This window comes from Cynara cardunculus (genome assembly GCF_001531365.2).
Source record: "Cynara cardunculus var. scolymus isolate 2C chromosome LG 2, CcrdV1, whole genome shotgun sequence".
In the NCBI taxonomy this organism is placed as follows: domain Eukaryota; kingdom Viridiplantae; phylum Streptophyta; class Magnoliopsida; order Asterales; family Asteraceae; genus Cynara; species Cynara cardunculus.
Genome location: NC_037529.1, coordinates 7,445,843 through 7,459,247, shown reverse-complemented (window position 1 = coordinate 7,459,247; position 13,405 = coordinate 7,445,843). Strand labels below are relative to the sequence as shown.

The 13,405-nt window shown below is 31.4% G+C and overlaps 2 protein-coding genes across 3 annotated transcripts; one reads left to right on the top strand and one right to left on the bottom strand.

Moving 5' to 3' along the window:
• Positions 1-3,363: 3,363 nt before the first annotated feature.
• Positions 3,364-4,151, top strand: LOC112506711 (17.5 kDa class I heat shock protein-like). The gene has a single exon (XM_025110950.1). The coding sequence runs from the start codon at positions 3,421-3,423 to the stop codon at positions 3,895-3,897; it is 477 nt and encodes a 158-aa protein (XP_024966718.1). The 5' UTR covers positions 3,364-3,420; the 3' UTR covers positions 3,898-4,151.
• Positions 4,152-8,074: 3,923 nt separating this feature from the next.
• Positions 8,075-13,136, bottom strand: LOC112508030. 2 transcript variants are annotated; one of them, XM_025112811.1, is made up of 5 exons: positions 12,740-13,136; positions 12,525-12,653; positions 12,148-12,433; positions 8,488-8,592; positions 8,075-8,397 (listed from the first exon to the last, which is right to left on the bottom strand). In XM_025112811.1, the coding sequence occupies exons 1-5, from the start codon at positions 13,082-13,084 to the stop codon at positions 8,315-8,317; spliced, it is 948 nt and encodes a 315-aa protein (XP_024968579.1). In that variant the 5' UTR covers positions 13,085-13,136; the 3' UTR covers positions 8,075-8,314. The 2 variants fall into 2 exon arrangements, with proteins under 2 accessions (XP_024968579.1, XP_024968580.1); XM_025112812.1 differs by having other exon boundaries at positions 12,148-12,424.
• Positions 13,137-13,405: the final 269 nt, after the last annotated feature.

The window sequence follows — 13,405 nt, the reverse complement described above, 5'->3', positions numbered from 1 at the left end:
ATTCTTTAACAAAGTTCCTTTTCTCTTAGGAAATTCTTGAAACAAGATTCAAAACACACCAAAATGACCTCTCAAAAAAGCGTCAAGAACGCCTTTAAGGTACTTTTGCGACCAAACCGTACAGAACGGATAAAAAAATAGTCTCATATTTGACATGTCATATAACAAGTGTGGACGGAAGCTAGTTTTCAACAGACAACACTTGAACCTTTTTTCTTTCTCTCAAAAAGGTGAAACAACCTTATAGAAAATCATAAAATTACCATATAAACCTAACAACATTTAAAACCGAAATTAAAATTGCCAACATGGGTCGCTCCCAAGAGAATATCAATTGTTGTTTCTTTTTCTATCATCTCGATATCTAGGTTGATTCCTACCAGACCATCATTCCTTCTTCGACACCCAAATCGATCACAAGCTTGGTATGATTTCTTCGACCAACTTCGTTTGATTTTGTTTACTACCAAAATCGATTTCGTTCCAATTGGAGATTGTTGTAGAAATTGAAGAATGAGATTCACAAAGCTACAAATCAAATGAAAAGTTGGTTTTAGTCATCTTGAATTTTGCAAGATATGGATGGCTTCAGCAATAAATATCTAGTTTTGAAATTCCATGGGGTTAATTGGTATTTCACAGAATTTCGTAGAATTTGTATGCAATAATGTTTTAAAATATGTTAAAAATATTTGATTTTAATAATCAATTAATAGAAAGGTATTTTAATTATTTTTATAAATTTGTTTAATAAATTATTTATAAAGAACGAAATTCAATTACATCCCAAATCCTATAAACCAAACACGACAAAGATTATAAATCCCTCCAAATCTCAATCCCTCTCATTTCAATTCCTTCTACCAAATCTAAATCCCTCAAAATCATTCCATCAAACCAAACATCTCCTAAATGAATTCATGTTCTCGAAACATTTTTAAGAGAGAAAATATTAAAACCTTTAAAAAATTACTAAAATTACAAAACTACCCATCATTTCATTATAAAAGATATATATTTTTACAGGGTATATTTGTAAAAAATGACATATTTCTTTCTCTCTCTCTATTCAAAAAAATGCAAAAATAAATTTTTTCCCTTTCTAGAATACAAAAAAAAAAATTCCTTCCTTTTTTTTCCTCCGTATCTTTTTCTTTTCTTTTCACTCCAAATTGACAACACAAAGTTGATGAAAACAATTGTTGTGAAATCAATTTATGATAAGGACGAGGGATGGTTCTATAATATGGTGAGAACAATTGTTATCTTGAAATGTTTTATGATTGTTGCGTTTGAATGTTTTATAAATTATGTGTGTATATATATAGGAGCACGTTCGAACGAGAAGTTAAACATTTTGCGAGAAAATGAGAAGTTTCGATATCATATATGATTATACGCATTATACACAAACTTAAAACACATGTTGTATTGATAATACATAGACATTTAGTCATATATAATTAAACAATCCCAGATGAGTGTAATCATATATGATATCGCATTCTCCTTCCTCCGTATATCTAACATTAAGATCTTTTTTGTAATTATTATAAATAAATTATTTAAATATTTGGTTGACTTGTGTCATTTATTAATATTAAATATATATAAGTCAAAGACCTTCCAGCCTAGTGGTAAAAGTTTGGGCATGACATAGTCATGAACCCGAGTTCGAGCCCTGGGAGGAGAGTGTTGGTGACATTTAAGTGGGACCATGTTTAGCCTCCAAATTTGCCGGGGATTAGTCGGGCTCTAGCCCGGACACCCTTACAATATATATATATATATATATATATATATATAATATGGAAAACCTTAAAAGATATTTAGGGGCAGTATGGTCATTTTAACAATTATCTTTTCTCCTACCCAACTTGTCAAATACAAGACACATAATTGGTTCAATTCTATTTTAGTCGTACCAAAAGCAGGCCATACAATCAACTCAGTTATATTCGATTGAGTCCTGCATCATCCTATCCTTCCCTCACAAACGCTAACTTATGTTACATAGAAAGTTCTGCATATACGGTAACGTCGTCTCTTGTTTGATATATATGATAGTTAGATGTTGGACGAAATGATTGTATAAAAAAGATAACTAATTTGTACTAATGATTAAGTACCCACAAATTAACATAGAAATGATGATATGACTATTTCGACATATATTGTGTTCGATTTTTCTCAAAAAACGAACATAAAAATTTCAATTTGTAGATGTGACTTGTCATAGGTATGTTTGGTATGACATTTTGTTATAATTGTACGATCGTGATGGTCTAACATACTGATATAATCGTCATCATATTATGTTTTTAAATATTTATAGCATCTTTAAAGAAAATGAATATTTTCTTTTTATTTTACTCCCACATATTATCTATACTTATATTATAAAAAAATTGATAAAATCATTTTTATACATAGAGTATTGTTTATTACAAGTAGGTTATGCTTAAATACTACTTATTAAAACTTCATATTTGATTTAGTATAACTAACTGCAAATAAACATAATCAAATATATGATAAAAATCTCATTTTAAATATAAAAAATCTAATTAGGATAATCATTAAGTTCTAACAGAATATTTAATTATTATATTTATAAAAAAATTATATTATCAAACCAAAAATTAATTCGTTATTAATTTTTAATTAAATTAAAGTTAAAAATTTGAATTAAAGAAAGTTCTAACATGCAACATCAAGTAGTCCCTCTTTCTCGGTCCGAGAAGTACCCTCCCGAACCTGGGGTTTTGAAGTATTTCTCTGCTGTCAACTCGATGTCGTTGTCATTCCGTGACTCGAAATCCAACATAAGAAACCCGAGAAGTTTTAAATAGCTAATTTGATATTGATATCAAATTTATATAATATTAAAAAATAAAAAACATTATCGCTTTATATTATTTATGTATCATTCGATGAACATTTCGTTGATTAATTTTTAAGTATGTGATTCTTTTAGTGGAATTTTTGATATTCCATCGATGAATCTTTATAAATGATTAACGTTATTGAAGGATTACAGCTATTTGAAGTATTCTTTGACAAACCAAAGTGGAACTTTGATTTGTTTCATTGTTATTTGTTAATTACTGTCGGATTATAATCTTCATAAAAACAATAAAATAATGATTAAATTATTGTTTTTATGTTGTTTCTATAATTTCTTATTTAAATTATGAAATACTAACAAATTATTCCAGAAGCTGCTGAAGTAGTTACCGGAAAGAATAAAAAAAGGATCTTTCGAGAAAGTGCCTTAACTGGTTACCGGAAGATGCTATCGATCTTTCCGGAACGTCCCTGAAATCCCCTCCATGAAAACTATAAATACCCATGCTCCCACTCTTCCTTCACCAAGGTTCAAGATTACATTACTTGTATTGATTCATTTGCAGTGAAAAGATGTCGATCATCCCGAGCTTCTTTGGTGGCCGACGAAGCAGCATCTTCGACCCATTTGCCATGGATATCTGGGACCCTTTCAAGGACTTCCCCTTTCCAACTCCATCTGTATCTACTAATTCTTGGAGGGAAACCTCTGCTTTGGTAAACACCCGTGTCGATTGGAAGGAGACCCCTGAAGCGCACGTTTTCAAGGCTGATCTTCCAGGGATCAAGAAGGAAGAAGTGAAGGTGGAGGTTGAAGACGACAGGATCTTGCAGATCAGCGGTGAGAGGAATGTTGAGAAAGAAGATAAGAATGATAYATGGCACAGAGTGGAACGCAGTAGTGGGAAGTTCACGAGGAGGTTCAGGCTGCCAGAGAACGCGAAATTGGAGCAGGTGAAGGCTTCAATGGAGAATGGAGTGCTTACGATTACTGTACCAAAAGAGGAAGTGAAGGAACCTGATGTGAAATCGATTCAAATTTCTGGTTAGAATTTCTACCTCTTACGTGCGTCTTATTGTTCGTACGTAATAAGCATAGTGCAGTCTCGTGATGGGTTTGTCTGCAAAGTGTTCGGCGTAATGCTTGGTGTCATCTGGTACCATTCTGTTTGATAACATCCAATGTAATGATCTGGCGTGTCCAAGTTTTGATGATATAAATTTAAGTTGCATATGTAAACATGAATCTTCCACCATTTGTTGATTAGCTTTCCTTTCTGCCCATTAAAATGTTGATTCCCCAAGGTGCATCTACAAGTTCTTAATGCGAGTGGTGATCCTCGACATTTGCTGGCTATTCATTTGGAATACATATACCACTTCCTCCCATGTATGATGATGGTATTTGTGATAATTGCATCAAAACAAGCTTTTAGCGCTCGTAACTCAATCAACCAAAAGCTATATTAGCCTAACAAAAATAACTAATATCTCAAAATGTACAAAGGGGAAAAACCTAAAATTCATTCAACAAGGTTATGTACCATTGAGACTAAGAAATTTCGAGATGGTCAAGTAGGTAAACAAAACCGAGAAGCGACAAATCGAGATGAAGAACACAATAGATCAGAGAATACAAGTTCTAACCTCAAATAGGGAGAAGATTAAGCGAAACCCTAAACATATATGAGAAGCTATCAATAATCAAATCAGGAGTGGAGATGGAAGCAAGAATTGAATCAGGAGTGGTCTTGAACATTGAATCTCACATTGGAGATTGAATTGACATCTAAGGTAACATAAATTCTTAGTTGTCGTTTAGTATTGACAACTTGTACCTTACGTGTTATGAGTTGGTTTTAAGACTTTATGCATAAATGTATGCATTAAAAATTGTTTTTAAGATTTTTATAAGATTTGATTCATAAGGTAGTATAGATAGAATGTTCTAATAATATAAATAATACTGAAATTTTTGAAATAGAGAATATGTTGAAGTTGATCCTAAGGTCTCCTCGCCAAGAGCTCCCTTGCGACGACAGAGGAAGCAACCCGGAGCATTTTCTCTTTCGTCCTCGGGCGTTCGGACCTTTTGTTTAATTCCATATAATTTCTTTTTAAAAATTTTAACTTTTGATTCTTTATTTTAAAAAAATCAAGTAGATTTGACGCATATGCTCTTATACTCCGATTTGAAGCCATCACAAAACTCATGTAAAATCAAGGTTATTGGTATTTTCAGCTGTATTAGTTTAAGTATATATAGGTTTGTGGTGTAATCTCTTCATTAACTTTATTAGTAAAAAGCAACATTTTACCCTTAGTCTAACTTTTCTTTCAAGTATATAAATATATATATGACGAATCTAATAAATAAACTTACACATCCTCTTCATATTTGGTGATGTTTGAACCCCTGACCTCCTAGGAGGCTAAATACTACAGTAACGTTAGGTCAAAGACCCTTTGGTCTCTTAGTCTAACTTATCATCTAATAAATATGCTTAATACAAATTATTTATCCATTAAGCTAATTATCTGATTTCTTCTTAGAAAAAACGATAAAATACAGATTATCCATATATTTTTCTACATAAAAGAATGATGCTTAGTTTCATACTAAATTTATCGGGCTTTTTTAGATTCACACTAACAATAAGCTTTTTGTTGAATGAACTTTTTAATCATCAGTGAATCCATTATTGAAATATTTCGGTCTTTAATTGTAACAATTGTATCCATAAATTAAATTAAATATGTTTAGAAAATCATGGGCTGTCGAATCTAGCGGTTTAGTAAAAAAAAAAGATCAAGAAAGATGGTTTGGCGATTGCCATGAATGTGAACTATACTATTTAAAGGGGAAAAAGACTTTCTTGTAATCTTTTTGGTACTCTTTTGTTGGTACATGTACGAGTCACCAATGTATTTATGTTCATCAATTTATTTCCCAATGAATTCAAAATGATCATGAACACCACAAGAGTGGTGTCAAAATTGATTTGAGTGTGGGCTCCAAAGGTCAAAAGTTCCGGAAGTTTCAGGTTCAAATCTAACGAGAAACAAAAATCTCTTTGTGACCACAAATGTTCTAATGTGGTGACTCCGAGCTACCCGTGAAATGAGTGATTGTTCTGAGATTAGTCAGCTCGCATAACAGGTTGTATACTGAAAAAAGAAATCATGAACCTTGTTTCGTGGATGAGATTCAGGACTTAATTTTAACAAAGATTTGATCCGAAGATTTCCAATATAGTGTCAACTTCTTTGAAGTTACATTTACTTAAAAGGCTGGATTTTGTCAAAGTCATGTGAATTGACACTTTGTATGATCCCATGAGCTAATATGTATCAAATGCCATAACATTTATGAAATTTTAAATCAAAGTCGCTATTTTGAAAACAACCATACTTGATTTGATTTGGCACATCATTTAATAAATTTGTTTTACATGTTACTCATATTTCTATAATATTCGTTATTTACATGGGATTGTTATTCATACCCATTTACTCACATATCACACATATTTCGTACCCTTTCATCACTCACACCACCCACATTTCATATACTACTAAAAACATGATTTTCACGGGCGGATTGGAAAAAAAATCAACTCACATAATTATAAATTTAATTAATTCAATTTATAAAAGTTGAAAAAATCTGTGGTGGATTTTCGGTGGTCGGAAACAGGCAATCCGCCAGAATACCGCTAGAAACAGTGTTTTTGGCAGATCGACAAATTTACCCGGAATCTCGTTTTCGAATAGTAATAAGAATAGGATGGGTTCAAATCAATGTTTTAAAAAGCAAGTTGGTATATATTGACAACAAATGACATCAAGAAGCCTTTCTTATTGTTTTGTTTGAGTTGAAAAGGATGATCCAGAAATAAACATTTCATGAGATACAACTTACAAGTGGGAGGGTCAATTAAGAGATTGTACCTGTGGGTAACCACCTTTAGCTCTATTCATATAACTAAGCACCTAATTTATCAAGTAAATATATTTTTTTAAATTTGAATTTAGAATTAATTAAACATAAATGAAATAATTAAGATGATTATATAATAAAAAAAAATCAAATCATTTATAATTTTTTATTTTATGAAATCATATGATAATATAATGTAACGAAAAATAGTTTATTTAATCAATTATATGTTTCAAATAAATAAAACTTCTACTTATATTAGGCTTATAATTGAAAAAATATAAATGTAACAAAATTTTATTATTTCGTCCAATATTCTTCATAGGGGCCGTTTACCCAAATGTTTATCCGGTAAGCGCTTATTAATAGGAGGCAACACTATAATTTTTTATATGCGTAAAATTTTAGTACATCAAAACATATCGAATGCAACAATTTACTGGCTAAGTGATTACCTGGTTAAAGTTGTAATCTTCACTTATCGGGTAAGACTCTCCATTTTTCTCATCGCTCTTACCCAGTAAGATTTTTGGACCTTCTCATATTCATCCGATAAAAAAATTTATGCGTCAAACACTTACCAAGTAAGTGTTTAGTAAACGTCCCCTTACCCTCGTATTTAATATTTAATATTTTTTAAATTAAAAAACATAAACAGTACAAAGTTTTATTTCTAATTTAATTTGATATATTTATAGTAAAAAAATTTAAATAAATAAATAGCATATCAGAAAACGACAAAATTGTCCGGTTGAAACCGACACTCTCTCTTCCTTTTCTCTCTTGAATGCTACCATCATTATAAATAATATTTGACGTAACATTTTTTTTTATTAACCTGAATATCCAACCGATTATACGAGTAGACTAGTTATAGAATAATGACATGTTTTGTAGATAGCCCGGAGTCACCGTATTTGATCTTCTGTGGTCACAAGAGGATTTTTATTTCTCCTTGGATTTGAACCCGTGACCTCCTAGTACTTTTGACCTTTGAAGCCAAGCTCAAACCAATCAGGCATCGCCCTTACGGTTAAACATCTTATTTTACATTAGCATAAATGAGAATATTTTTATTTTTCAAACATCATTTTATAGTAGGTGTTGAATTAAGTTGATTGTCGACAATCTCAAACATTCTCATACGAAAACCCTCCTCTAAAGACATGAATATAAACAGACATATTTTTACTCACTTAGCGACTGAAGCTAGCAAGACAAGATCGAACCCGACACCTATCTTATATAGGAACAAAATCATACCACTGCTTTGTCAACTGAGAATTAAACAACATTTATTTAGAATGACTTATTTCATTCTATTACATTGTTTATTTTACAAAGAGGCCACATGAAGAATACAATTTACAATAATGACCCCTACAACTTAAAGCATCACTACATGTACAATCACGTTATTTGACCTTCACCTACATACCCTTTCTTTTTATTATCTTATTGTTTCTTATAAAACAATCCATTCATTCATTCATTATTATATCAGTAGACATCTAAAACTATATACCATCAATAAATCCATTCTTGAGGGAGTTTGGACTTGGGATGGTCCACTGGTACCGACTCCTGTGCTTGTTTTCCGTCGTTCTTAACTGGAACGTAAACATCAAACACCAATCGATAAACTACACGTAACGAATCATGCATGAATTCAGTCATTTAGTTGAGAAATAAAAAGATACCTTGGGTTTGAGGTAAGGTGTTCAACGGTGAAAGGCACTCCAAGTTGTTGAAGTGTTGTTCTAATGCTTGTAGGACTCTTGTCGGTACGAGTGCGGTTGAACAACCTATTATTTAAGCGTATTACTAACTCGGAGGAGGGCTCAAATTGAAATAGACAAAAGAGTTGGAAACATGAATACATAGACGAGAAGGTAATACAATATGGATATTAAATTAACGATGATAAATTCTCCTCTTTTTTGTATAATTTGTTAACCTCTAATTTTGATTATATTTCACCTATTTTTTTTTATTAAAGAACGGGCTTTTTAAGTTTCTACCACATTTCTTACATCTCCTAAATTAGATTCATCTAACGGTTAGTGTTTTCATCTGAATCTCTTCATACTAACTCGATGATAAAAAAATATAATGTTTGGTCAGATATATGAAATAGAGAAAAGTATTCGATAATTTATTAAATATTCTTCAATAAAAACAAAGTTAAAAAAATTTCATGGACGGATCCATAATAATATTATCTATCGAGTGGACATATTGGGTTTGTTTGATTTACTTGATTTTAAATCAATATCCTCTGCATTAACTGTGAGGATGGTGAATTCATATCGAATAAATACAAATACCCTTTTACAAGATTTCTAAATAATGTTGAAATATTTGATCTCCTGATCTTTGAAATTGGAGAATAAAATGTAGAGTTTCTTATATTCTTATACGGTATCAGAGTCAATATTGAAAATATTCTTATATTCTTATACGGTATCAGAATCAATATTGAAAATATCAAAGAAACAAGCATTTTTAATTTCCCTTTCATTTATTGCTTTAGTTATTTTGTTATGGAGAAGGATGTTGAAAATATCAACAAATAACACCAACTAGCTATCACATGTTTTATCCTTTGTTTTCTTTCAAAATTGTTTGCCTTCTAAATTAAGGGCTAAATTAGAGATTTTTGTAAAAATATGTCTACTATAATCTATTGTTAAATAATCAGCTCAAATAGAAAAGAAAAAAAAAAAAAAAAACATGTAACTTCCCTCCCCTATCTTTTATGTTCGATGAACACCTCCTTATCTCTATTTGGTCTCTGTTTTTTGCAACAAATTATGGATAGATGTAAATGCTAACAAGACCACTCACACATTATTGGTTTTCATTTCTATTTTGATATCTATAACCCACAAAACCCAACATGCTTCGTGAATCAAAATATTTTTAGACATCTCCATCTTGGTCTCTGTAACATACATAATACTCATCTCCATCTTGGTCTATGTAATAGATATAAAATCCAAGATGCTTCATGATTCAAGATTTTCTAACCCAATATGCTTCAAGATTCAAGATTTTGTGAACTGGATCCAAGAAATGTAAGAAATAAGCACCATCATTTTTTTTTATTATAGTATTTCTAGAGACCAAGATGGAAAAAATGGGTTTTGGTTTTTAGAATCAGATATGCAAATCTAGAAGAAGAGTTGTTAGGTTTTTTCTAGGATCAGATTAATTTGCAAATATGGGATCAGAGAAAGGGAATCAGAAACCGCCATGGCTGCAACTACACGAAGATAAAGACAGAAGGTGAAAAGGAGTGTATCTATGTATGTGTTTGCTTCTAAAATGACGACAAAATGTGGGTATTTCTGTGTTTGATGAGGCAAATGTGGGTTTTTTTATGTGTTTGGGTGAGGCAAAGGTACATTGCCGGAGTGGAGCCAGAAGATGAAGACGGTGATGGGTGAGTTTGGTAGAGAGTTGATGTGGTGGTGGAGTTAAAAAGGGGAAATGGTGCATGTCTTGGGGAAGAAGAAATGGGGGCGGGAGAGGTATATGTCATCATTAACAACACACGATCGTGACATCTTACGTGGAAAAATACTTTCGTTAGTAGGTCAACAGATTTAGGAGAACTTTAAATATATGAAAACTTTGTTTCAAGTCCTTTGATGATGATCTAAAAGTTGTTTTTCTAAAATAAAAATTAAATCAAAATTGATTTATTTTGATGCAATTTTTCAAATTAAATATATATATGAAAGAGAAATAATATTTTATGAAAATATTGAGTATTTTAATGATATAATTCATATTGTAATATCCAAAGCGTAAAAGTTGTTGGAAATGAACATAAATTTTCTTAAAATATTTTGACTTTTAATTCTCCATTTTAAAAAATCTGCTGAAGATACTCTTATAACATCTAAAATGGAGATTTGGAGATTTTTTCTTCAAAAGATTTTTCAAAACCTTCTCCAAAATGAAAAAGTAGAAAAACAGGTTGAAATTTTCTAAATTTGGAACTCTCTAAAAATAGTTAACTATGAAACAATTTTTTTTTTATTCTTTCAATCAATGATAATTCTTGAGATTAAATTTATAGGAGATAAATAATATTTTATGAAAGTTATAGAATATTTTAATAATATAATTCATATTGTAATCCTTAAAATAAAGATGATTATAATTTTTTTTAAAAATTTTAACTTTTAATTTTTTATTTTCGAGAATATATTATAGATATTCTTAAAATTTCTAAAATAAAAGTGTTGAATTAAATATAATTTTTTTAAGATAATACTCTACTTTAAGAAAAATATATTATAGCGGTCGAAAATTCTTTAACTATTATTTTATAAAAATATAGTTAAATAATTAATTGAAATTGTTTTATGTATTTATAAAAACGGTAATAGAAAAGTGAGATCCAAAAAACTGAAAGAGGTGGGTGACCACCAATGAAAGGGAATCTTGGGGTTATGAATCTTGAATATACATCTTAGATTCAAAGTCAATGGCTACCATCTCACCGCATGTGGAATCCAAAGGACAGCTCTTTTATTTTCTTAAAGATTCCTTTTTTATTTATTATTCAAATTAATTTAATACTATTATATATATATAAGCTTTAGAAAGATATATATATATATATATATATATATATATATGAATACTGGGACAAATTCATTTTTGAAGATATATATGTAAATTATTTGTAACGTAGATTTATATGAATTTTCAAATTAATTTTTTAATTACTCATACATAAACCTTTATTTTTGACCTTCTCATGATATCCAACTTCTTTTATTTGAATAGAGACTCCACTCATATTTAAATAGAACATGGAAAAACACCAAATTATATATGATTTTATATTAAACCTACATATAGAATCACATGCACTACCCTCACACCCTTGTATCGTTTGTGTTTCATAATTACATATGAATCAGTAAAAATCATACGGGATTACGCCGTTCTCACGTTCTCTTACTTCGACCTTGTTTTCATTGAGAGCAATATTTAACCATTTATATGTCACACAGATATACATCTAATTTCATAGAGTTGTTTTTAATTGCTTTATATAAACTAAAATGATAAAGTAAAGTTGTTCGATACACATTTTAAGTTTTAGTAAATAGGTAAATTAATAATACCCCCAAAATAAAATAAAATACCATATTTTTACAACAAAAATTGAAATCTAGAAGTAGATGCAATTATGAAGTAAATCATTTTATTTTCTATTATTATTAAAATACTTATGATATTATATATATATATATATATATATATATATACATATTTAGTAGATTTTAATAAAATAATGGTATGACGAGTGGTAAAAAAGCAACCCCAGAGTGACGTACCTGGCTTTTTGCGGCTGTGATCGGTTGCGTCTGTGGCTGAACGAGGCAAGAAAACACCGGTCCCACTCATCACGCTTCGTGAACCCGACCCGCCAAGAAAAATGGCTCTCATACCCGACGACCCGTGAACGCCGCCGGAGTACGCCTTGCCGCCATTCAACAAACCTCTGTTGTTATGCATCTGGTGTGATTTCATCTGCTGAGTCGACTCGGTCATCTTCCCTTTTCTTCCCCACCCACCACCACTCTGCCCTCCTACTCGAGGTTGATTTTCTACCTGATACAGCTAAAACAGATCACACGTCAATTTAATCGTTGGATTCGAATCCAAAAATCAGGTTCAGTACCTGAATTTGTTCACACTAGCTAATTCGTACTTGAATTGGGGATTCTTTTTGTTTATCGACGGTAAAATTTTGGTCCGATTGAAATCCGACTATCGATTTCTTCACGGTATCTGCGTAGCTCCGTCGAGTTTGTTCGTGATTTTGATTGTAATTAGGTTCCTAACACATAAACAAAACCAGTAAACACATGGATTTCCATCAACAACACAGTAGTAATTCAATTCAACGGAGGTTCTCCGAAAAACCTGGAAGTTGCGTTTCTGAACAACCGAGGGTTTCGAAGGAGGATTTTCGTCACCTCCGCTATCGTCGTTTTCTTCAAGCATGTAATCAGCCATTTGTCGAGTTAACTGAGCAATGAACTCGTCTTCTTCGCCACCGTCGTCTAGATCTGCATCGTTTGAATCAAGCTCCGACCCGAAGGAGGTAGTGAGGAAGGAAGACGACGATGAGGAACCCCATGAACCGATAAAAGCAGATTCAGAACCGGAATCCATGTGGTGGCGTTGGTGAGTCTGATTGCTCGGAATCAACGCTTCATTTTCCTTAATATCAAAAGCCATGGATGATGAGATTGAAGATTCAGTCATTTCAGTGTCTGTAAACAGTTGTCTTTATGGAGAGAGAGAGAGAGAGAGAGAGGAGGAGGAGGCTTAAAAGAGAACAGGACCAGAGGGCAGAGGTGGTGGGATGGTGGATGAGGGTGGGTGGGTCAGTATCAGAAAAAGGGAAGGATGTAACGCAGAGTTGTAAGTTGTGCTTGGAGAGTTGTACCATGTATATACAAACCTGAACTGACCCGCCACGAGACTCAACTGCCATTTGTTGGCGGTAGACAAAACAAAAACCAATCTTTATTACAAATTTAATATTCATTTTTTATTTCAGGTATTTCTTTTGAGAAAATACAA